This window comes from Suricata suricatta, chromosome 10 (assembly GCF_006229205.1).
Source record: "Suricata suricatta isolate VVHF042 chromosome 10, meerkat_22Aug2017_6uvM2_HiC, whole genome shotgun sequence".
In the NCBI taxonomy this organism is placed as follows: Eukaryota; Metazoa; Chordata; class Mammalia; order Carnivora; family Herpestidae; genus Suricata; species Suricata suricatta.
The window spans coordinates 102,587,888-102,611,156 of record NC_043709.1 but is presented as its reverse complement, the minus strand read 5'-3'; the positions used below and the strand labels follow the sequence as shown (position 1 = coordinate 102,611,156).

The following is a 23,269-nucleotide window of genomic DNA, read 5'->3' as shown; positions in this document are numbered from 1 at the left end:
CCCACGAACGTGAGATCTGACCTGAGCCGAAGTTGGAGGCCCAACCGACTGAGCCACCCAGGTGCCCCTAATACGTGCCTTCTAACAAAAGAAAAAAAGTAATGGTGAATAGAGATCTTGATTATTTAACAAGAGACTCCAAAAACCCCCAAAGAACCAAAAGGCAACCAAAAAACCTTCACAAAAAAAAAAACAACAACAACAAAAAACGAAGAAATAACAAAAAAAAAAAAAAAAAAAAGAAAAGAAAAGGAAGGCTGTATGAGATAGATATACGCAAAGGCAAAGGACTGCCAAAGGACTGCTGTGTCTGTGGGTACTCTGGGCTTGAAAACTAACACCAAACATGGCACCAGAGCCCTGCAGAGGAAGAGATATTCTGGTAAACTGTTCTAGATGTGTACGTTACCACCTATGAAACTCAAGCTCAAATTCAAGACCAAAAGTGTTTGCTATCTCTAATAGTAACCAACCACCTAGCTCCAAAAAGCAACAGTATGTCTAACCAGAAAATGCATGGTCACAAACACACTGAGAAAGAGTAACTTCATTTTTGAGTGGAAAATCATACCAGTGTTGATGGGGTATTGTAAGAATGTCACTATGTGGAAGAAAAGACAAAGAATGAATCCAGCCACAACTGTTTTCATATGCACAGCAAAGATATGCTTTGTTAAAATAAGGTTCATCTGTTTTCCTTCTGAGAATGACTTATGTCTAAAATTGATGTGTATATCACAAATATTTTCCATAGCAACAGTTCCTAACCAAGCAAGAATCTTTTTTTAAAAAGTAAATTCCACACCCAAAGTGGGGCTCAAAGTCACAACCCCAAGATCAAGAGTCTGATGCTCTACTGACTGAACCAGCTAGGAGCCCCTGCAAACAAGGACCTTTTACTTAATTTCCTAGATTATTAAACCAGAGAGAAATGATGAGCCCTGGGACTAAATGTTCAGTGTGTCCTGAAGTTCTAAGTTGCAGATAAGACAAATAATACAAAGGCTATTTTAAAATGTTATTTGGCTTTATATTCTCTTAGAATACTTTAACTTTGAAGATAAAAATAATTCAGTACAATTAAAAAATATTTACTGAGTGACAGTTATGTGTTGGGTACTAGGCTTATTTCCAGAGATTCAAAATAAGCAACACTTGTGAATGTCAGGTGTCTGGAGTGAATAAAGTCTGCAAAAAATGACAGTAACACAATGGGATAAATCCTATAAAAACACACGTAGAGCTGCCTAGGTGGCTCAGCTGGTTAAGCATCCAACTTGGGCTCAGGTACTGATATCATGGTTTGTGAGTTTGAGTCCTGCACTGGGCTCTGTGCTGACAGCTCAGAGCCTGGAGCCTGCTTTAGATTCTTTATCTCCCTCTCTCTCTCTGCCCTTCCCCTGCTCGTACCCTCTCTCACCCTTTCTTTTCTTTCTCAAAAAGAAATAAACATTAAGAAAATTTAAAAGAATGTAATAGATATTGAACATAATTTGTAAAGTTCTACACAAAATACTTTCCACACATATACCTTTTATCTTTAACATTTAGTTATTTCCATTTTCTTAATGGTTTCTTTTGAAGAACAGCTTTTAATTTTGATCAAGTCCAATTTATCACTTTTTTCTTTTGTGGTTAGTGTATTTTGTATACTGAGAAATCCTTGCCTACTCCAAAATTTCCTGTTTTCCTCCAAAGACTATGGTTTTATCCTTTAGGCTTAGGTCTAAGATGCATTTTGAATTAATTTTTGTATATGGTATGAGGATCTTACTCCATCTTGACCCTACAGACCTCAATTATTGAATAGATGTCTGTTCCTCCATTGGTAACTTTGACTGTTAACAGGTAAGTCTAGGGGTGCCTGGGTGGCTCAGTCAGTTAAGCAGCCAACTTTGGCTCAGGTCATGATCTCACAGTTCCTGGGTTAGAGCCCCGCATCAGGCTTTGTGCTGAGAGCTCGGAGCCTGAATCCTGCTTCAGATTCTGTGTTTCCCTCTCTCTCTGCCCCTCCCCCACTCATGCTCGGTTTCTCTTTGTCTCAATAATAAAAAACATTTTAAAAATTAAAAAAAACAAGATAAGTCTATTCCTATATTCTTTATTCTGTTTTATTATTTTATATACCAGTCTTCATGCCAATGCTTTTTTTTTATTACTATCATTTTATACCAAGAGTTTAAATTAGGTAGCACCAGTCTTCCAACTCTGTTTTTTTCAAAATTGGATTCGCCCTGCCATAGCCATTGAAATTCCATATAAATTTTAGGATTCTAATTGTCAATTTCTATCCAAAAGCCCCATATGATTTTGGCTGTGATCGAGGTGCAAATATAAATCATTTTGGGGGAAATGGGTATCTTAAAATTTCCGGATTCAAATCATGAACTAGATATAGCCCTATTTATGTAGATGTTTTTAAATTCTTTTCAGTAAATTCTGCAGTTTTTAGTGTAGAGAACTTGTATAAGTTTTGTTAAATTTATTGAAATATATTATGCATTTGATGCCATTTTAAACATTTTCTAACATATCAGTTTCCATTTATTTGCTGCCAGTATATGGAAATACAACTGATTTATCTATTGCCCTGCTTGGTCACATTATCTGCATATAAGGAATACTGTACTACCTTGTGAATTTTCATTTCTTTTCTTGACATAATCACATAACTAGGATCTCCAATATAATTATGAACAGCGGGATAAAAGTGGACATCTTTTTTATTTATTTAAAATAATTTATTGTCAAGTTAGCTAACATACAGCGTATATAGTATACTCTTGGTTTTGGGGGTAGATTACCGTGATTTATCACTTACAAAAGTGGACATCTTTATTTCCTATGCAATCTTACAGGGAAAGTGTTCAACTTTCTTCATTAGGTGCAATGTTAGCTGTGAATTTTTTATATTTTTTTTCTTTACTAACCTAAAGAAACTATTTTCTACTTCAAGTCAGTTAAGAGTTTTTATCATGAATGGATGTTGCCTCTTGTCAAAAGATGTTTCTCAAAGTACTGACAATTTTATTATTTTTATCCTCTTAATGTAGTGAATTTAATTAATTCATTTTTGATACCTGAACAAACCTTACATTCCACAAATAAGCCTAATTTGGTTGTTAATATGTTAGCTTTCTTCTTACATTAGATTCAATTTTCCAAGATTTTGTTGGGGACTTTAATGTCAATGTTCATGAGGTAGATTGATCTGTAATATTCTCCTTTTGAAATGTCTTTGCCAGATTTAGGTGTTGGGTGAATTCTGGCCTCATAGGATGAATTAAGTATTTTCTTCTCTATTTTCTGAAAGAGTTTCTGTAAGATTGTTATTATTTCTGGTGCGCATGTGGCTTAGCTGGTTAAGCGTTCAACTTCAGCTCAGGTCGTGATCTCACAGCTCCTGGGTTTGAGCTCTATGTTGGGCTCTGTGCTGACAGCTCAGAGCCTGGAACCTACTTCAGATTCTGTGTCTCCCTCTCTGTCTCTCCCCCACTTGCACTCTCTTTTAAAAATAGATAAACATTAAAAAGAAGATTATTATTACTTCTTACTTAGATGTTTAGTATAAGTCACCAGTGAAGCCATCTGGGCCTGGAGTTTTATTAGTGGAAACGTTTTTGATTATAAATTCAGTATCTTTAATAGATACAGCCTGGTTGATTTTATATTCCTAATTCTGAGCCAGTTCTGATAAACTATTTTTCAAGGAATTTGATTATTATACCTAAGTTATCACATTTATTGGTATAAACTTATTCTAAATATTCATTTAAAAACCACTTTTTAATGTTTATTTATTTTTGAGACAGAGAATGAGTGGGGAAGAACTGAGAGCGAGGGAGACAGAATCTGAAGCAGGTTGCAGGCTCTGAGCTGTCAGCACAGAGCCCAACACAGGGCTTGAACTCACAAAGTGTGAGATCACAACCTGAAAAGATTTCAGCCGTTCAACCAGCTGAGCCACTCAGGCGCCCCTAAATATTCTTATGGTCTTTTCAAATGTCTTTAGAACTTGAATGATACCCTTTCTCCCCTCTTTCATTTCAAATATTGTTAATTCTTGTATCTTTCTTCTTCCTTGGATGAGTCTTGCTAGGGGCCTATCAATTTACTAATTCTCTGACAAACCATGGTTGGCTTTGTGAATTTTCTGTGCTGTTTTCTATTTCCTTGATTTTTGCTCTTATCTTTATTATTTCCTCCTATTTACTCTCATTTACACTTTGCTCTTTTTTAGTGTTGTAGTGTAGAAACTCAAGATAACTGAATTTGAACTTCCTTCTTTTCTGATATAGACATTCAAAAGTCTTAAGTTTCATGCTTAAGCACTAGAACTATATAACACAAAATTTAACATCTATATTTCCATTCAGTTCAAAATGATTTCTCATATTCCTTATGATTTCTCTGAGCCATGGTATTTAGAACTGTATTATTTAATTTCCAAACATTTGTGAGCCTTTCCATATATCTTATTAATTTCTAACTGAATTCCATTGTGACTAGAGAACAATGCTGACATATTTAGTCTTTTGAAATTTATTAAATATATTTGTATGGCCCAGCATATGGTCTACATTGGTGAACATTCCATACATATCCAGAAAACATACAGATCCTTCAGTTGTTGGATGTACTATTCTATAATATTAAATAGGTCAAGTTGATAGTCTCAAATATTCTATATTTTTACTGCTTGTTTTTTTATTCACGTATTCTGTCAAATTCTGAGAAATAGGGGTTATAATCTCCAGTGATGACTGATGACTGTGGATTTGTCTGTTTTTCACATTAGTTCTTTCCATTTGCCCTTCATGAATTCTGAAGCTCTGTTATTAGGTATATACATTATGAAGAACTGTTATGTCTTTCTGATGAACTGTCTCTTTTACCATTATGATAAATCCTTCTTTAATTCAGAAAGACTCTTTAGAAGTCTCCTTCATCTAGTATTAATATAGCCATACCAGGTTTCTTATGGATTACTGTTTACAAGAACCATTGTTTACCATTCTTTAATTTCAAGATATTTGCATTTATTACAGTATATGTCTTATAGACAACATTGCTTCTTTTTGTAAGCCATTCTGATAATATTCTCTGTCCTTAATGTTGTAGCCCATTTCACTTTGACTTCAGTATTGATATGCTGAATTTCCATGTATCATCCATTTATCGCTTCTATTCCCTGTTCCTTTGTTATTCCTTCCCTGCCCTTTTTCTTCTGAGTAAATGATATAATTTTAGTATTATGTTTTATTTCCTCTATTGAATTTTCAGGGGAGGCTGGATGTTTTTTATTTCTGTTTTTGTGGTTAATGTTATGAAGTTGCTCTACAGCTAACAATATGTATCCTTAACTTACCACATTCCATTAAGATGAGAAATTATAAAATTTTACAACTGATACTTCCTACTTTCCATTTCACAAAGGTAACAACCTTAAAATATAGAGCCTCTTCCAATCTCTTATGCTATTATGGTCATATTCACTTTTATATACACTATAAACTCCATCAAATAATGCTGGTACTTTCACTTTAAATATTCAGTTGTCTTTTAAAGAATAAGAAAATACAAGTTTCTATAAATATCAACTAATTTACCATGTCTGGTGTGCTTTATTCTCTCCTGTAGATTCGTGTTCCTATCTGGTTTCATGTCTGCTCAGCTAAAAGAACATCCATTCACATTTCTTATAGAGCACGTTTCTAGAAATGAAGACTTTTCATGTTTGTTTATCTGAAAATGTCTATATTTATCCTTAGTTTTTTTATGAGTCTTTTTTTGGCCATAGAATTCTAGACTAATAATATTTTTCCACTGCTTTAAAAAAAGTTCCATTTTCTTTTGATCTCCAATTTTGTTTAATGTTTTTATTTTTGAAAGTGGGGTACGGGCAGAGAAAGAGGGAAGAGGATCCAAAGTGGGCTCTGTGCTAACAGCAGCAATCATGACCTGAGCTGAGGTCTGACACCTACCCAACTGAGCTACCCAGGCACCCCAGATCTCCAATGTTTTTTTATAAGAACCAGGCTATCATATTTTCCTTCTATGCAGGGTGTCTTTTTTCCCTTGTTGCTTTGGGTTTTCTCCTTATGTTTTACTTCTAGCAACTGAATTATGATGTTAACAGATGTTATTTATTTTCTTTGTATTTATCCTGCTAGGTTTCACTAAGTTTCCAGGACCTGTAAATACATATTTGTTTGTTTTTTAAAGACTTTTTTAAAGAGCAATTTTAGGTTTACCAAAAAAAAAAGAGAAGTACAGAGATTTCTTATGTAACCCCTTAATCTATGCATTTGGGATCAAATTAGAGAAATCTTTCAGCCATTTTTTTTTCAAAAAAATTTTTTTCTGCCTCTTTCTTACTCTTTTATTCTTTTGATATTCCAAAAAAGTTACCTGTATGTGCTATTATCCAACATGCACTATGGCTTTGTTCATTTTGTAAAAACTCTCATTCTCCCTTTTCTTCAAATTGGATAATATCTATTGATCTCTTTTAAAATGTATGGATTCTTTCCTCTGACACTGCTAATCTGTTATTAAGATCACTCAGTGAATTTTTCACTTAAATTTCAGTTTCCAAATTTCTTTTTTTTAAACAGTTTTCCTCAGCTGGCTAAGATTTCCTTTATCATCCATACGGTATTTTCCTTTAAGTCCTTGAAGCTTATTTATAAGAGTGACTTTATAGTCTTTATCTGTTAAATCTGATATATAGGCCTTCATGGAGTTGATTTCTACTGCATGCTTTTCTTGATTAAAGGTCCTGTGTTACTGTTTCTCTATATGTCTGGCAAATTATGAAACTCAATATAGGATACTATAATTGATATACTGTAAAGACTCTGGATTCTGTTACGTTCTTCTGAAGAGTAATGATTTTTATTCTAGTAGGTAATATAGTTAATAGTTGATCTCCTTATACTTTTGTAGGCTTGAATTTATTCTTTGTTAGGCTGATCTGCTGAAAGCTCAGGGTATTTCCTAGACCTCTGTATCTTGGTAGCACACATCCTCCAAATTCAACCTTCCCTGTAGACTCTTTTGGAACTTTAAGTTTTGTTGGTTTGGGTCTATTTATTATAGGTCATGATCCCTACCTTTAAAACCTAGCTTTGTTACGTCAGCAACATGCCAGAGGGTTATAATCAAGCCACTCAAACTGGCTGGGACTTCAAATTCCCCAGCACTGCTCTACCTTCAGTATCACAATTCACTTTCATCCCCGTGGCAGTCAAGCTCTGGTAAACCTTGGGTAGTCTCATCCAATAAATGTACAGCCTAGTCCTGGCCAAGATCATGGACATCTGACCCCCAACCTCTTTTCAATAAACTTTTTATACATAAGTTATTTCCAGATTTACTTGGGAACATTTACAACTACAGAATCAAGGGACCTCAGAAGGTCACCTAGTCAAAGAACTATATAATTTTTAAACTATCAAGCTCTTACAGAGTTAAGAACCCCTTTCACTTTGGAATAAGAAAACTGCAAACCTAAAAGGTTAAGTGCAAATGATCTTGCTTTGCAAATAATCAGCTTCGCCAATTTCAAAGTATTTCCATTATTTTACCTCACTTGATCCTCACAACAGAATCATGAGGTAGATCTAAGTATTATTATACCAGTTTTATAATGCAAGCACACTGGCTCAAATGTAAACACATTCTTGGCTTCAAGGAGCATCTCTGATGTTTATAAGACTCATACTTGAATCCTCTGATAGGAAGAGCTTATGATTAAATGGATAATTACTATCACCTACATCAAAACTTGACAGAGGTTACACCCACTTATGGAATGAGTAATTACCTAGAGAGGGTGTAGCTCAGTGGTAGAGCATTTGACTGCAGAATGAGTAATTACCTATATAGAGGGCACTGTAAAGGTCGGTCCTGAAAGGAAAAGTTTCTTTTTTAATCTCAAACCAAAAAAATTCATATTGGTATATTATATAACAGATTTTCTCAAAATGGATACTGCAGTTAGGTTAAGGCATTTCCCTACCTGCAACAGTTAGCCTTTAACTGATGCAACTGTATTTAATAGAAGGGACCAGGACTGACCCCAAGCACCTAGTAGAGGAGAAAATGAAAAGAAGCAGGACAATAATCCTACTCCTTTCCCTTTTGGGAAAAAGATGATGACCTATAGTCTTTTTTTTTTTTTTCAATGTTTATCCATTTTTGAGAGAGAGAGAATGCACACATGCATGCAGGGCAGGGGAAGAAAGAGAGGGAGACACAGAACTCCAAGCAGGCTCCAGGCTCCAAACTGTCAGCACAGAGCCCAATATGGAGCTCAAACTCATGGACCACGAGATCATGATCTGAGCTAAAGTCAGATGCCCAAAAGACTAATCCAGCCAGGCGCCCCAATGACCTATATTCTTAATTTCATCCCTGCACAGGTAAGGACATTCTTACATACAAGCCATATATATTGATGGGGCAGAGTAAGCACTATAAAAGGTGAAAAAGAGAGGTACTTTGAGGGCCTTTATCTGTAAAGCTCAATGTTTTACTTGCTACTTAAAAATTATTCCAGTCATTTGAGGCTCTTTACATGGAAAAGATGATTAAGAAGCATGATTTTTTTAAAATATGGTTTTTCTTGTTAAGAAGTTACATCTGGGGGCACCTGGGTTGGCTCAGTTGGTTAAGTGACTTCAGCTCCAATTATGATCTCATGGTTCATGGGTGCAAGCCCTGTGCTGACAGCTCAGAGTCTGGAGCCTGTTTCACCTTCTGTGTGTGTGTGTGTGTGTGTGTGTGTGTGTGTGCGCGCGCGTGTCTTTCTGTCCTTCCTCCACTTGTGCTCTTGTGGTCTCTCAAAAGTAAATAAATAAACATTAAAAAAAAAAAGGAGTTGTATCTGACTCTAAATGGCAAAAAGGTGGATTAAGGCCTTAAGGGAGGAGAAAGGCATGAGATATTTGGGGTTATTTGTAATTGATTCCAATTCAGGTCACAAGAAAATAAAATGATTTAAGAAACACATTTGTAATACACAGGCCTTTTTGTGAGAAGCTGAGCATCATGATCAAAGCTGAGAAGCAGAAAGAGGTAATAAAAACTTCTAACAATCACCATATTCATTAAAGCCGTTTCTTCCACTGTTCTATAACAACTTAGAGTCCCAAGTAAACTATCAGTCTGATGACAAAAGACACTAGGAACAGTTAAGATCATTCTATAAGGCGGGTATCTAAGTGAGCTGGAGATCAGGGTAGAAAAAAGGGTGCAAAATTAAGGAATTAATTAAGACTAGACAGGAAGACCCGAAGTTCAGGGGGGAGTTGATTAGACAGACACCCTCTGCTTTATCACTTCAACAAGGATCAGTCCCACCAGTGTTGTTTATATTTACACTGTACACCATACTTTGTTTCCTTTTTCAAGTGTAGGAAATTTTTATATTAAGTTATGTGATTTCTTACAGAATATTTAAACTTCACTATTTTAGGTTGCTGTGAAAAATGCTTCCAACTTCACTACAAGTCTTTTTATCATTATGTCTGCTGTCTCTAAGGTAAGTCTCTGATGGAACTATAGATAAATATGGCTTTGCAAAAAGTATACATATTCTTATGTAACTTAGAATGCACTTCAATTTGTTACTAGGGTATAATTGTTCCTAAGCTATAATTCACATAACTTCTCAATTTTGTGGTTAATTTGTAAGACTGTCAAAAATCCAAATGGGATTTTTTTTTTTAAGGTCAGCAACTTTACGATAAATTTAAAAATAAAATACTACAGGATATCAGAATAAATAAAGGTAATTTATAATACAAAAAATAATTTATAATACAAACTAATTTTAATTATTCAAGGTAAAATAGATTTACACCTAACTTATACTAGCTCCAAAGTATCAGGCAAAAAAGCCTGAACTTTTTTGAGTAACCATTTTCTATAGCTTAAATTCTAAACATATTCTATTTTTCTCTCTTAAAAGGCAAAGATTCTTGGAGCTCCTGAGTGGCTCAGTTGGTTAAACCTCCAACTTTGGCTCAGGTCAGATCTCACGTTCGTGGGTTCGAGCCCCACGTCAGGCTCTGGGCTGACAGCTAGCTCACAGCCTGGAGCCTGCTTCCGGTTCTGAGTCTCCTTCTCTCTCTACCCCTCCCCTTCTCATGCTCTGTCTCTCTCTGTATCAAAAATAAATAAAATTTAAAAAAAATTTTTTTAAAGGCAAAGATTCCTTAAATGATCCAAAAGATTCTATAACCTAGATTATATTTATTGGACTCCTTCTAGGTACATGCAAAAATTTATTTTGTTTGTGGGAAGTCAGATCTTTCTTTAGCCAAAAGGCATCTCAAGAGTATATAATTTAGCCCCAGAAGTTTGAATTTCTCTACTGACTTTACTAATGGAATGCTAATTATCAAACAACTCTGGATTCTCAAAGAAACTAAAGAGGTTTTCCACCACTTCCCCAAATAAACCTGTTCTCAGGGTAGTCAAATTCATAGTTTCATAAAAATTTTTATGAAAGTGAAAAATGAGTCATTTTACTTGCAGTGCCAACCTGAGGAGAGATGGCGGCGGGAGTGGAAGTGCGGCCAGCAGGGGAAGAGCCGTCGCCCAGGTCATGACCTGAACTGACACCTAGCATTTATTATGGTTATTAGAATTGTTATTTTATTACTTTTTCCCTGCTCCAATTCATCCTTCATTTCTTAGGGAAAGAGACTAATATATAAGTGGAATTAAAAAAAAGTGGCTAACACAACCACAGCATAAGTAAAAGAAGAACCAACATGGGATCTGCCAATAAAAATGTCCCTCAAGGCTGGCGAACCAACTCAGATGTCTCTCCTGACTCACTGGCATGCTACCAAGGTTTAGTTTCATACGTCTCCAAAAACTGATGGCCACCATTTGTTTATAACAGATGCTCAAAAATTACAATCATAAATGCTAGGGTTAGAAACAAACGATTAGGTTATTCCATTTGGTCTGATGTGGTCAGGATTACTGCAAAAAAAAAAAAAATTTGCTAACAAATTTTCTGTATTTTTTGTATATAGAGGCAGCTGCCTTCTCCTCAGGGGGACTTTTCTTACTCTAGATTTGGAGGCACACACATACATGTTTCAGTCTCTTGTACATTGCATTCCTCTCATATTTCTTCTGCATTTCAAGATCTCTGGTTATAATGAATTCTTTTTACATATTTAATGAACAATAATTAAACACAGCAAACATTTAAAATATGGTGGGCCCTGCCACGATTAGAGTGAAGAATCTGATTGTTATTGTCAATATCCACAGGTAGGATGGTAAGATATTACCTTTTTCCTTTCTAATTTCTTATTTTATTGTCATATGAAGCAGGAACAATTATTATTGCCACTTTTTTAATGGTTATTTTTGAGAGAGAGAGAGAGAGGGAGAGGGAGGGAGTACAAGTAGGGGAGGGGCAGAGAGAAAGGGAGACACAGGGGCAGAGAGAAAGGGAGACACAGGGTCCAGGCTCTGAGCTGTAAGTACAGAGCCTGATGCGGAGCTTGAATGCACGAACTGTGAGATCATGACCTGAGCTGAAGTCAGATGCTTAACTAACTGAGCCACCCAGGTGCTCCATTATTTGCCATTTTAAAAATAAGCAGGGGCACCTGGGTGGCTCAGTTGGTTGAGCGTCAGACTTCGGCGCAGGTCATGATCTCACTTTCGCGGGTTCAAGCCTCACATCGGGCTCTGTGCTGATGGCTCAGAGCCTGGAGCCTGCTTCTGAGTCTGGTCTCCCTCTCTCTCTACCCCTCTCCACTCATGCTCTGTCTCTCTCTGTCTCAAAAATAAAAAACATTTAAAAGAATAAAAATATTAAAAAAAATAAAAATAAGCAGACTGAGGCACCAAGAGGCTAAAGAACTTGCTGAAGTCACTGAACTAAATACGTTCTGATTCAGGCTCTATTATTCCAGGAAGTATGTTCCTCCTAGTTCGCCATAAATAATCAGAGGCAGATATCATGTAGAACTAGTTGGAGGGAGTAAACATCTTACAAACTGACAAAAGAATGAAGTAAAATCTGAGCGAAGTTGTAGAAACTGATATAAACTCAAATGAGGACAGATTAGCAGCAATGTTCAACATATGGAGAGGAGTCTAGAATATAGCAGAAGAAACGCTATTGTCTTGGTCAGCTACGTAGCGAAAAGGAATCAAAAGCTCACTGCATTAAAACCCACAATGTGTCATCCATAGTGTTTTGTGTATAATTACACTTAGGTTGTAATTTTCAACTGAGGTTTTATGAATCATTTCTTTCTATTTGTACACCATACTTGGGAAATCTACATTTTTAAATTTTATTTATTTTGAGGGAGAGAAAGCGAGAGAGAGAACGAACAAGCAAGGTAGGGGTGAGGGTGGGGGATACGGGACACCAGAAGATCCAAAGCAGGCCCAATGCTGACAGCAGAGAGTCTTATGCGGGGCTTACAACTCATGAACCATGAGATCATGACCGAGCTGAAGGCAGACGCTTAACTGCTTAACCAACTGAGCCACCCAGGTGCCCCTGAAAATCTACATTAAAAAAAAAAATAAAGAATTCAATTCACTGTTCTAGGAGAACAATAAAATACCTGTTGCTTCACAGACTTGATAGTATCATGCAGGTTGGCTTACAGGGCAGTGCAAACAGGATCTGCTAAGAAAACCACCACTCTTTTAAGAATATCTGGATAGGGGATTAGGTCTAATGTGCTGAGATAATTTATTTATTTATTCATTTTTTAAATGTTTTATTTATTTTTGGGAGACAGAGAGACAGCATGAGCAAGGGAGGGTCAGAGAGAGAGGGAGATACAGAATCATAAGCAGGCTCTAGGCTCTGAGCTAGCTGTCAGCACAAAGCCCGACGCGGGGCTCGAACCCACAACCATGAGATCATGACCTGAGCCAAAGCCGGATGCTTAACGGGCTGAGCCACCCAGGCACCCCTGAGATAATTTATTTAAAAAAAGGTAGTAGGGGCGCCTGGGTGGCTCAGTTGGTTGAGCCTCCGACTTCAGCTCAGGTCAGATCTCATGTTCGTGGGTTCGAGCCCCACGTCGGGCTCTGTGCTGACAGCTCAGAGTCTGGAGCCTGCTTCCGGTTCTGTGTCTCCTTCTCTCTCTGCCCCTTCCCCTCTCGTGCTCTGTCTCTCCCTGTATCAAAAATAAAATAAAACATTAAAAAAAAAGGTATTACACATATATGAAACTGAAAGACAACTAGGGGAAATTTAAGTGCAAATTAAAGCAAATGACTACTTCTAAAACTTTATGTTGGCAAGTCCACATGACGCAAAACTTATGAAAAATCTAAGGCCATAATGATACCACAAAATATATTCTGAGCAATGGAAGGTGATTTAAGAGATAGGTCATATAGGGGCCCCTGGTGGCTTGGTTGGTTAAGTGTCCAAACTCGGCTCAGGTCATGATCTTGCGATCCGTGAGTTTGAGCTCTGTGTCAGGCTCTGTGCTGACAGCCTGGAGCATGGAGCTTGCTTCAGACTCTCTCTCTCTCTCTCTGCCCCTCTGCCTCCCCCCACCCTCTCAATAATATTTAAAAATTAAAAAGAAAAAAAAGACATAAGTCATCTATCAGAGCCAGGTTTTAGCACTTTATTTTTAGAACTTTCATTTAATGTTTATTAAATTTCTATACTAGTTATAAATTTCTCTACATACTTTAATCATTTATCCCATGCCTTATGTCAGTGCTTTGCTACTCATAGTATTTTTCAGAAATGTAATCTCTGACCTGCTTTGAAAAGTGAAGTTCAAAATAAAGTGTAGCACTATGGTACCAAAAAAAAAAAAAAAAAAAAAAAAAAAAAAAATTACAAGTCCCTTTTTGTGGCTTGAAGTCAAACATTCTTTTAAAATTTCTTTCGTATCTTTTCAAGGTCCTAATAATAAGGAAAATTTTTTATACAAATACATAATTATTTTGCTATATACAGATATTTATACTTAGTAGGAAAGATCTGACAGGTGAAGTCAAGTACATGGAGAAAGCAAAACAAAACTTACACACTGTTACCTTAGTGAGGCCTGTTTCTGCTTTGGAAGATCAGATGGGATACTTTGTTTTCCACAACAATATATCTATCATTCTTCTGTTTTCCTTAATTACTTTGGGCTCTGATTTCATTTGCTTCTCAACACTCTCCTACCATGTTTTTAGAAATGGGTCCCAGACCTCTTCAACTCAAAAGGTTTTATGCTTTATCACCCAAAAGTTACCTCTATTACTCCATCTCCAAAATATCAAGCCTTGAATTTTAACCTCCAGTGACAAAAACCTTACACCTCTTTCACTAACTGCTGCCTAAGAAGCATATTCACAAACTTTATCTCCTGATGATACTCAGAACCCCAACCTCTCTCCCCGTTCTCCCAGTGTGTCAATTTATTTCTGGCTTCAAGTATGCATCATTCCAAGAGCAGGACACCTCTAGTGCTTTTCTAGTTTAGAGTCTCTTAACCTTGCACTCTGGCCTAAAAGTCCATTAATGCCGGTGACACGACAAGAACTACTTCCTCGGCTCTTAGGCCACGGTCTGAATATCACGTGCTGTGAAAATTCACACTAGGGTCTAATGGCAAGATCCTTTTCTGGTCTATAATTTAGATATTAGCCTAAAGCACTCACTGGTCTGAGAAGTTTGTTTATCATAGGTCAAAGAGACTCCGTATTTATGCAGAGAAGAAGAAACTAATAGAAACTGGGCACAGATTATGGGAGAGAAAATGAACAGAGGAAGGCTGCAGAGCTGGGCACCTGGGCTTAAAATCTGTGACAGAGACCAGGGGCTGCTCTTATGAAGGAGAGAGAATATCTTTTCTGAAATAGAAGGGAAGACAAGAAAAATACAGGTAACTGTTGAGGTAAAGAAGGTTCACACCCCTTTTTATACCCCAGGATAAATCTGTTTTCATAAAACCTGGGCGTAGAATGATGATGCAGGGGTGAGGGGTAGGACTAATAAAGGAGACTGTACTACCGAACTCTCAGAAGAGATGTATTGGTTTTAAAGAGAGAGAAAAACCAGAGCTTTCCAAAGTTCCCAATGAAGAGAAAGAAGCATCTATTATGTACCAGCAGATGTGCACATGCTTCACTACAGACTATCTCAGAGGCCACAAGATGTGGAACTAGGAGAAAAATGATATACAGCAAAGGTCCGCTAAAATTGACAATTTTGTAAAAATTGACTAGAGAATGTGGCAAAATGTTAGTTGTTAAATATGAGGGATAAGTACATAGAGGCATATTATACTATTCTCTACTTTTTCATACTTTTGGGAGTGGTTATAATAAAAAATGTTTTAAAACAGTGCCTAGCTACCATATGACCTGAGGACCAACAGTCATGTTCCTCAGTAAACTCAATAATGGCTGAACTTTCCATAGGATTTTAGAAATTTCAGAGATGCAACTGGATATGGTTATAGATATACACACAGGACTTTAAATTCAATGAAGGGGCAAAACTAATTCTATTTTGACCAGAATTTGTTCCAAATTTGTTCAAGGGAGTGAGAAATACAAGTTCACATGTAAATTAAGCTAAATGTGTTAGGGGTAATAAACAGGGCCAGAGGATGAAAGAAATGAGAAACGGGTTTTTTTACTATGCATATACCTGAAAAGGAAGATTATAATCACTTACTTCATCTCCAGAACCTCCTCTAAGTGTTTCCTTCTCTCCGCCCGAAGATTGGTCAAATGAGTTTCCTTTTCTGCCAGAGACTGCTGGGTAGAGGACAGCTTTGCTTTCATGGACTCCAGCTCCTGCTTTACTTTCTCCATGGCCAACAGTAACTCCTCCACCTATGGTAAGTATGGAAAAAGAGAAAAACTGAACCTTTTTATCAATTAAAGACAGAGGAGCAGAGTAATGGGCAATTCCTAGGTATACAAATTAAAAAACACACACATATTAAAAATTCTATACTCTTTCCAGATCAAACATATATATCAAGACAATATACCATATAAAGAAATAAATCTCTGGTTTTCCCTCCACTGTGATTCCTTTCAGGGTGCATCTTTTTGATAAACACAAGTGCATATATGGCATCAAGAACTCACACTCTGCCACAGTCAGTCCCTTTTGAAGATTTGGAAGTGATCCACAAATACTCAAAGAGATAAAAATATAACACAGATAAAAATATAGGGAAAAAATCATAGAAAATATTTCTAGAAGGATTTTAGATATAAACTTGACTAATAACATTCAGTATAAACATAAATAAGTCATTTTTTATTCATCCAAAGATTTTTCTGCTTACACCTTTAAAAAGAATTTCTTTTTGAAGAAATAGCTAGCATTCAATCAGACAGTTTCTTGCTACAAAGCCAGGTAGGTAGGCAGGCCTTTCTCAAGGAAGGCAGGAAGAAAAAAGAAAAATACATGACCACATAGAGAGGAGACAGGATGCTTTAAAAAGATTTCAGAAAAACCTGAAAGAAAGAAAGACTGAACTCTAAAACCCAAGGAACTAAGAGAACACAGTATGGACTTCATCCATCGTTCCACTTGCGCTGGGTGGTGTCCAAATCAGAATTACTTAAATAGACATGCTCATTTTAATTTGGAAGCAAAATATATGCTAGCAAAAATGTGTTAATACCAAAACCCAACCTGAACCAGGTAATCAACCAGCCAACTGCACCAATCACAAGAGTTTATGTCAGGCTGCTGCTTGCCAAGAAATAATTTTGGTGACAACAAGCCTTTTCAGAGAAGAGGTGGGGGATTTGCCATTCATTGACTCCTACATAAAACCAACTGTGTGATACTGAAACTGAGAACAGTGTAGAGACAAAACTGCAATATAACAAATCAGAGTTGTTAACAGACCCCAGGATGTTAGTGCCTTATACCCAACCAGTTTCCACGTTGATTGCTAACAGCTGCTAAACAGGGATAGCAAACAGACACATTTAGGGTTTGGCACCTGTGTCACCTTACTTTGTATATATTTTCAGAAGTGATCAAGTTAAGGTTCTCAGCTAATAGCTGTGAAAATACAGCTGTAAGAATATAAATCATTATGGAGCTCTCCTCGGATATGTATTCATATATCTACAAGCTTTACGTATCCACCCTTTAGAAAACTACCAATAAGGATGATTCCATTTTAATCTGTTTAATTCATGTAAAATCTTAGTTAAAACTGAACTGAAATGATATGGCCAAGGTATGTTCTTATAACAGAAAATCAGTAATGGTCAGCACCCTTTATAGAAACCCTACTAAAGTGTGGTATGTGTTCATTTTTAATGAACTCACCTTAAACAAATCTCAAAAAATCTCCCTCTCATCCTTCACTACTCCAAGCAAGGCATGGTATCAGTTTTTTACATAACTTAGATATTATATAAATAAACAGCATATAAAAACAAATGATAAACACGCAACTTGAAGAATCTTCTCTAAGTTGAACACACCATGTAATCAGAACACAGACCAATAAACAGAATATTAACAGTTCCCCAGAAATGTATCTCATATCCCCTTTCCAGATGAAGAATAATCATTATTCTAGCATTCTACATTAGTCTTGCCTATTTGTTTTAACTTTACACAAATGGAATTACACAGAATGTAATTTAAGGTACAGATTTTTTTCACTCAGTGTTAGGTCTATGAGATTCATCCATGTTGTTGGGTATAATTACAGTTGTGTAATTCTCTTAACTATATGGAATTCCATTGTGTGAAAATAGAAAAATTTACTAAAGGCACTTTTGATAAAAAGAAAAAAACTTTTTTTCCAGTTTTACTAAGAAATAACTGACATACATCAATCACTGTGTAGTTTTAAGGTACATAGCATGATGGTTTGATTTACATATTTATATGTGAAATGATTACAACTGGATGAACTATCATCACGTAAAAATACAATAAAAAGAAGAGAATGAAGAAAAAGCCAATTTCTTTCTTCTGAATTTTTTTAATGTTTATTTTTGAGAGGGGAGAGAGACAGAGAAAGAGAGAGAGCGAGAGAGGCAGAGTGTGAGCCGGGGAGGGGCAGTGAGAGAGGGAGACACAGAATCTGAAGCAGGCTCCAGGCTCTGAGCTGTCAGCACAGAGCCCAACACAGGGCTTGAACTCACAAACTGCGAGATCATGACATAAGCCACAGTCAGATGCTTAACTGACTGAGCCATCCAGGTGCCAATTTCTTCCTTTTGATGAGAACTCTTAGATTTGCTCTCTTAACATTCCGATGTTTATCATAGACCACTATTAGCTACAGTCATCATCATGTTGTACATTACATCCCTACTACTTATTTTATCTTATAACTGGAAGCTTGTACTTTTTGACTACCTTCCTTCATGTCACATTCATTCCACCTCCTACCTCTGGTAACAAGACTCATCTCTTTTTCTGTGAGTCTGTGTTTGTTTTTTGTTTTAAATTCCACATATAAATTAGATCACACAGTATTTGTCTTTCTCTAATTTATTTCACTTATTAGCATAACACCTGAAAGGTAGGTACATCCACATTTTAATTTTTTTAATTAAAAAGAATTAAAAACTAGTTTTTAATTTTAGTGGAGCTTAGCTAACTAACTTTTTTCACTTATATTTCTTTTCCGTTCAGAGTTTTTTTTATACTGGATAAGGAAATTTTGTCTACTACAAATCATGGAAATACCTTTTCTTCTAAATCTTTTATTAAATTACATGTTTCACATTTAGAGTTATATATATGCAACTGAATAAATACAGTGTAATGGTCAAAATTCATTTTTATCAATATGGATATCCAATTAATTCAGCACTATGAACAGTAGGAGGACTTTTACAGCCACAGTAGGAAGGCACTTTCAGCCTACATGGCAAGAGATCAGAAATTATTTAAAGACTACTTATAAATTGTAGAAAAGACAAATTCACAATCCTTCTTATTGTACATAAACACCTTTAAATTTCATAAATAAGCAATATGAAATGTTGCATGTATATAAAAAAGGAATATGTATATATTCCAGAACCAAAAGCAAGACACACATCTATATACCATCCTTTATACTTTATATCTTTTATACCTACTAGATTTATAAGTGCAATTATCCAAGAGTATCCCCCAAGTTCCCTAAGATAGGTCATCACCATTCTTAATTTGTTACACAATCCCTTCCATTTATTTTTGTCTTTAATATTTATTCCAAAATAAATCACTGCTTTATTCTCTTAGCTTATGAACACTGAATAAATGGAATCTCCTGACTTATTTCACCCAACATTATGTTTTTTCATATACAAAAGGGGCCTACTCTCTGGGTGTACTTCTGAACCAGAAGGACACCATACACCTATATAATTCACCCTCAGGAATTAAAAGCAACGAGAGCCACCAAGTTTGAACACCACAGCACCCAGGCTATAGCTTCCCACTAAACTGAAAAGCCTCCTTAAAAATATAGCCGATTCTAGATTTGGGGCAAGAAATGTACAGGAGATGAACTTTGCACAACTTATGCCAGACAACAAGAGAAATGGGAATCATGGCAAATAGGAATCATGACACACAAATCCTTATGACAAAACAAGAAAAATATACCAAAAGACAACAAGGAAACTACATAGGAATATACCGTCTGAATAAAGAGACAAAAAATATTAAAAAATCAAACGCAGTAAGATATAAAAATTGATATTTATCCTAAGAATACAAGGTTGGTTTCACACGTAGAAAATAAATGTAATAAATCATATTAATAGAATATAGGACAAAAAAACTACATGATCATCTTAAGTAGATGTAGAAAAAAAGCACTGGCAATTTCCAACAACCTTTCCTAACAGAAACAGTCAAGAAAGTACAAAGAAACTTCCTTGGGGTGCCTGGGTGATTCAGTCAGTTAGGCATCTGACTCTTGATTTTGGCTTGGGTCATGATCTTACAATTGTGAGATCAAGCCTCACACTGGGCTCCTTCCTAGATGGAGAGCCTGCTTAAGATCTTCTCTCTCATTCTGTCCCCCAATGCCTCTGCCTCCACACAGGCTCTCTCTCAAAAAAAAAAAAAAAAAAAAATCTCTCAACCTGATAAAGGGCATTTATGAAAAACCCACAGCTAATATAATCTTTAACGATGAAAACCTTAGGGCTTTCTCTCTAAGACCAGTACCAAGAACAAGACGACAATGTCCTTTCTTACCACTTCTGTTTAATGTTGTACTAGAAGTAAGAGCCAGGAAAAAAATAAAGTCTTGACAAAATAAAATTGGAAGACTCCTACTTCTCGACTTTAAAACTTACTATAAAACTTCAGAGTAGGGCTGGCATAAGGATGGAAAAAGAGATAAGTGGAAAAGAACTGAGAGTCAAGAAATAAATCCTAACTTTTATGGCAATTTGATATGACAAAAGTGTAAAGGCAATTCAATGAGGAAAGACATTCTTTTGAATGAAAGGTGCTTGGACAACTGCCACACTGCTTAACATTTTTAATTTTCCGTGTCATTAGCTTCATGACAAAATTGAGTCATGTGTCCTATACAATACTGAGTTCAGTGGATCATTATTATTATTATTTTCTTGGTGCTATTTATGCTGTTCCTCTTGTCCTCATGTTTTCTATAAAACGAAAGTTATATCTAAAGGCTCCATTAGACTGAGATTCAATTTGTCTTTTTAACAATAGTACTCCACAAATAAAGTTGTGTACTTCATGTTACAGCATATGAAGAGACACATAATGGTTATCCAACTTTCAGCAATAACATTGATCAGTGGGTTCAAATAGCAATAACCTGATTTCCTCTTTCTAAATTTCTCAATAAATATTTTATCAAGTTCTTTTATCACTTCAATAATAACCAGTAAGATTAAACATATTTCATTTGTTTAGGGACTGCTGCTTCTTCCTTGACACTCCAATCCCCACCCCCCACCCCGGCTCCACTGGCTTTTTCTTATTCTTGTTGATTTGGAGGAATTTTAAACACGCACATTAACATATATTCTCAGAAAACAACATTTCATCAATTAAATGTTTAGCAATTTTTTTCTCCCATTTTGTGCATTATATGTTCCCTTTTTTTTTTTAATGTTTTTATTTATTTTTGAGAGAGAGACAGACAGACAGACAGCGGGAGCAGGGGAGGGTCAGAAAGAGAGGGAGACAGAATCTGAAGACAGGCTCCAGGCACTGAGCTAGCTGTCAGCACAGAGCCTGATGCGGGGCTCGAACTCATGAACCGTGAGATCATGACCTGAGCCGAAGTTGGACGCTTAACTGACTGAGCCACCCAGGCACCCCTATATGTTCCCTTTTATTATGGTATCTTTATATGGTCAAAAATATCTTAATATAAACAAATTCTAAGCCTTGAAGATTTGTGAGTTTTCATCCTATTTAAGAAATCCTCCTTCTACCAAGGGTCATATGATGTTTCCCACTTTTGTACTGCCTTCAGTAGAATGAATTAGCAGTCCCAATTATCCATTACACTACACTATTAGTATTCATTCACATCTTTCCCATAGTATTATGATAGGCAGAGTATACTGCCCTTAATGACCCTATTTTAAACTGGCTATGTGACTTGCTTTGGGCATTGGCCTGTTCACAATTCAGACACAAGCTAAGGCTCTTAATACATGTAGTTAGGTTGTAGTTCCACCACTGCCCAAAAAACAACATTCTGAGTAGCTGCTGCCTTTCAGTTGGGTCCTAGAAAGAGTCATGTGGGCACAGCCAACCTAGTCGACAACTAAAGCAAAGCCAATTATACTAATTTTGCAATCTATGTGATGAAGAAATAAATGATTATTATAGGCGTGTGTCAGAGCTCTCCAGAGAAGAGGAAGCAATGGGATATACACTAAATACAGTATACGTGAATACATACAGGTATACCCTGTCAACTGTGCTTCAAAGACCTTGTAGTTTTTACAAACTGAAATTTTATGGTGACCCTCTGTCAAGCAAGTCTATCTGCTGCCATATTTTCAACAGCATTTTCTCACTTTGTGTCTGTCACAATGTTAGTTCTCCCAGTATTTCGACCTTTTTCATTATTATTATATGTTCTGGTGATGTGTGATCAGTAATCTTTGATGTTATTATTATAATTCTTTCGGGGGGCACCACAAACTACACTCATATAAGACAGCAGACTTATTTGCCAGATGTGTGCTATACCTGCTCCACCAACTGGCCATTCCCCTGTCACACTCTCTATCCCTGGGCCTCCCTAGTCCCTGAGATACAACAATACTGAAATTAGGTCAATTAATAACCTTACAATGGCATCTAAGAGTTCAAGTCAAAGAAAGAGGCACATGTCTCTCACGTTAAATCAAAAGCTAGAATGATTAAGCTTAGTGAGGAAGGCATGTCCAAAGCTGAGATAGGCTGAAAGCCAGGCCTCTTGCACCAAACAACCACGCTGTGAATACAAATACCTGTGTTCTATAAATGGAACAACAAAGCCTAGATAATAGCACATCTCTTTAGAACATGGTCTACTGAATATTTAAGTCCACTGTTGACACCTACTGCTCAGAAAAAGATTCTTTTCAAAACATGACTGCTCATTGGCAATTCACCTGTTCACTGAAGAGCTCTGATGGAGATGTACAATGAGATTACTGTTGTTTTCATGCCTACTAAACCAATATTCATCCTGCAGCACATCAAGAAGTCATTTTAACTTGTAAGTCTTATAATTTAAAAAATACATTTCAGAAAGGCTACAGCTACCACAGACAGGAACTCCTCTAAGGATCTGGACCAAGTAAACTGAAAACCTTCTGAAAAAAACTCACCATTCCAGATGCCAATAAGAACATTTGTGATTCATGGGAAGAGGTAAAAATATCAACCTGAATAGGAATTTGGAAGAAGTTGATTCCAATTCTCCTGGATGACTGTGAGGTGTTCAAGACTTCAGTGGAGAAAGCAATGGCAGATGGAATAGAAATAGCAGGAGAACTAGAAGTGGAGCCTTAAGGATGTGACTTTGTTGTAATCTCATGATAAAATTTGAACAGATGAGAAGTTGCTTCTTTTGGATTAGCTAAATGAGTAGTTTCTTGAGATGGAATCTACTCCTTCTGACTGCTGTAAAGACAAGTGAAGTAACAATAAAGGATTTAGAATATTAGGTAAACTTAGTGGATAAAGCAGTAGCAGACTTTGAGAAGATGGACTCCAACTCTGAACAGTTGTACTGTGGGTAAAATGCTATCAAATAGCATCATATGC

The 23,269-nt window shown here is 36.2% G+C and overlaps 1 protein-coding gene across 9 annotated transcripts in view; it reads right to left on the bottom strand.

Moving 5' to 3' along the window:
• Positions 1 to 23,269, bottom strand: part of ERC1 (ELKS/RAB6-interacting/CAST family member 1) — a 516,785-nt gene that overhangs the window by 216,416 nt on the left and 277,100 nt on the right. For all 9 annotated transcript variants that reach the window (XR_003914152.1, XM_029953456.1, XM_029953457.1 and 6 more), the window contains one exon: positions 15,698 to 15,858. Coding sequence is in view for 8 of the 9 variants with exons in the window: in XM_029953456.1 (XP_029809316.1) it covers positions 15,698 to 15,858 (161 nt within the window). In the remaining variant the exon portion in view is untranslated. The remainder of the gene's footprint in view (positions 1 to 15,697; positions 15,859 to 23,269) is intronic.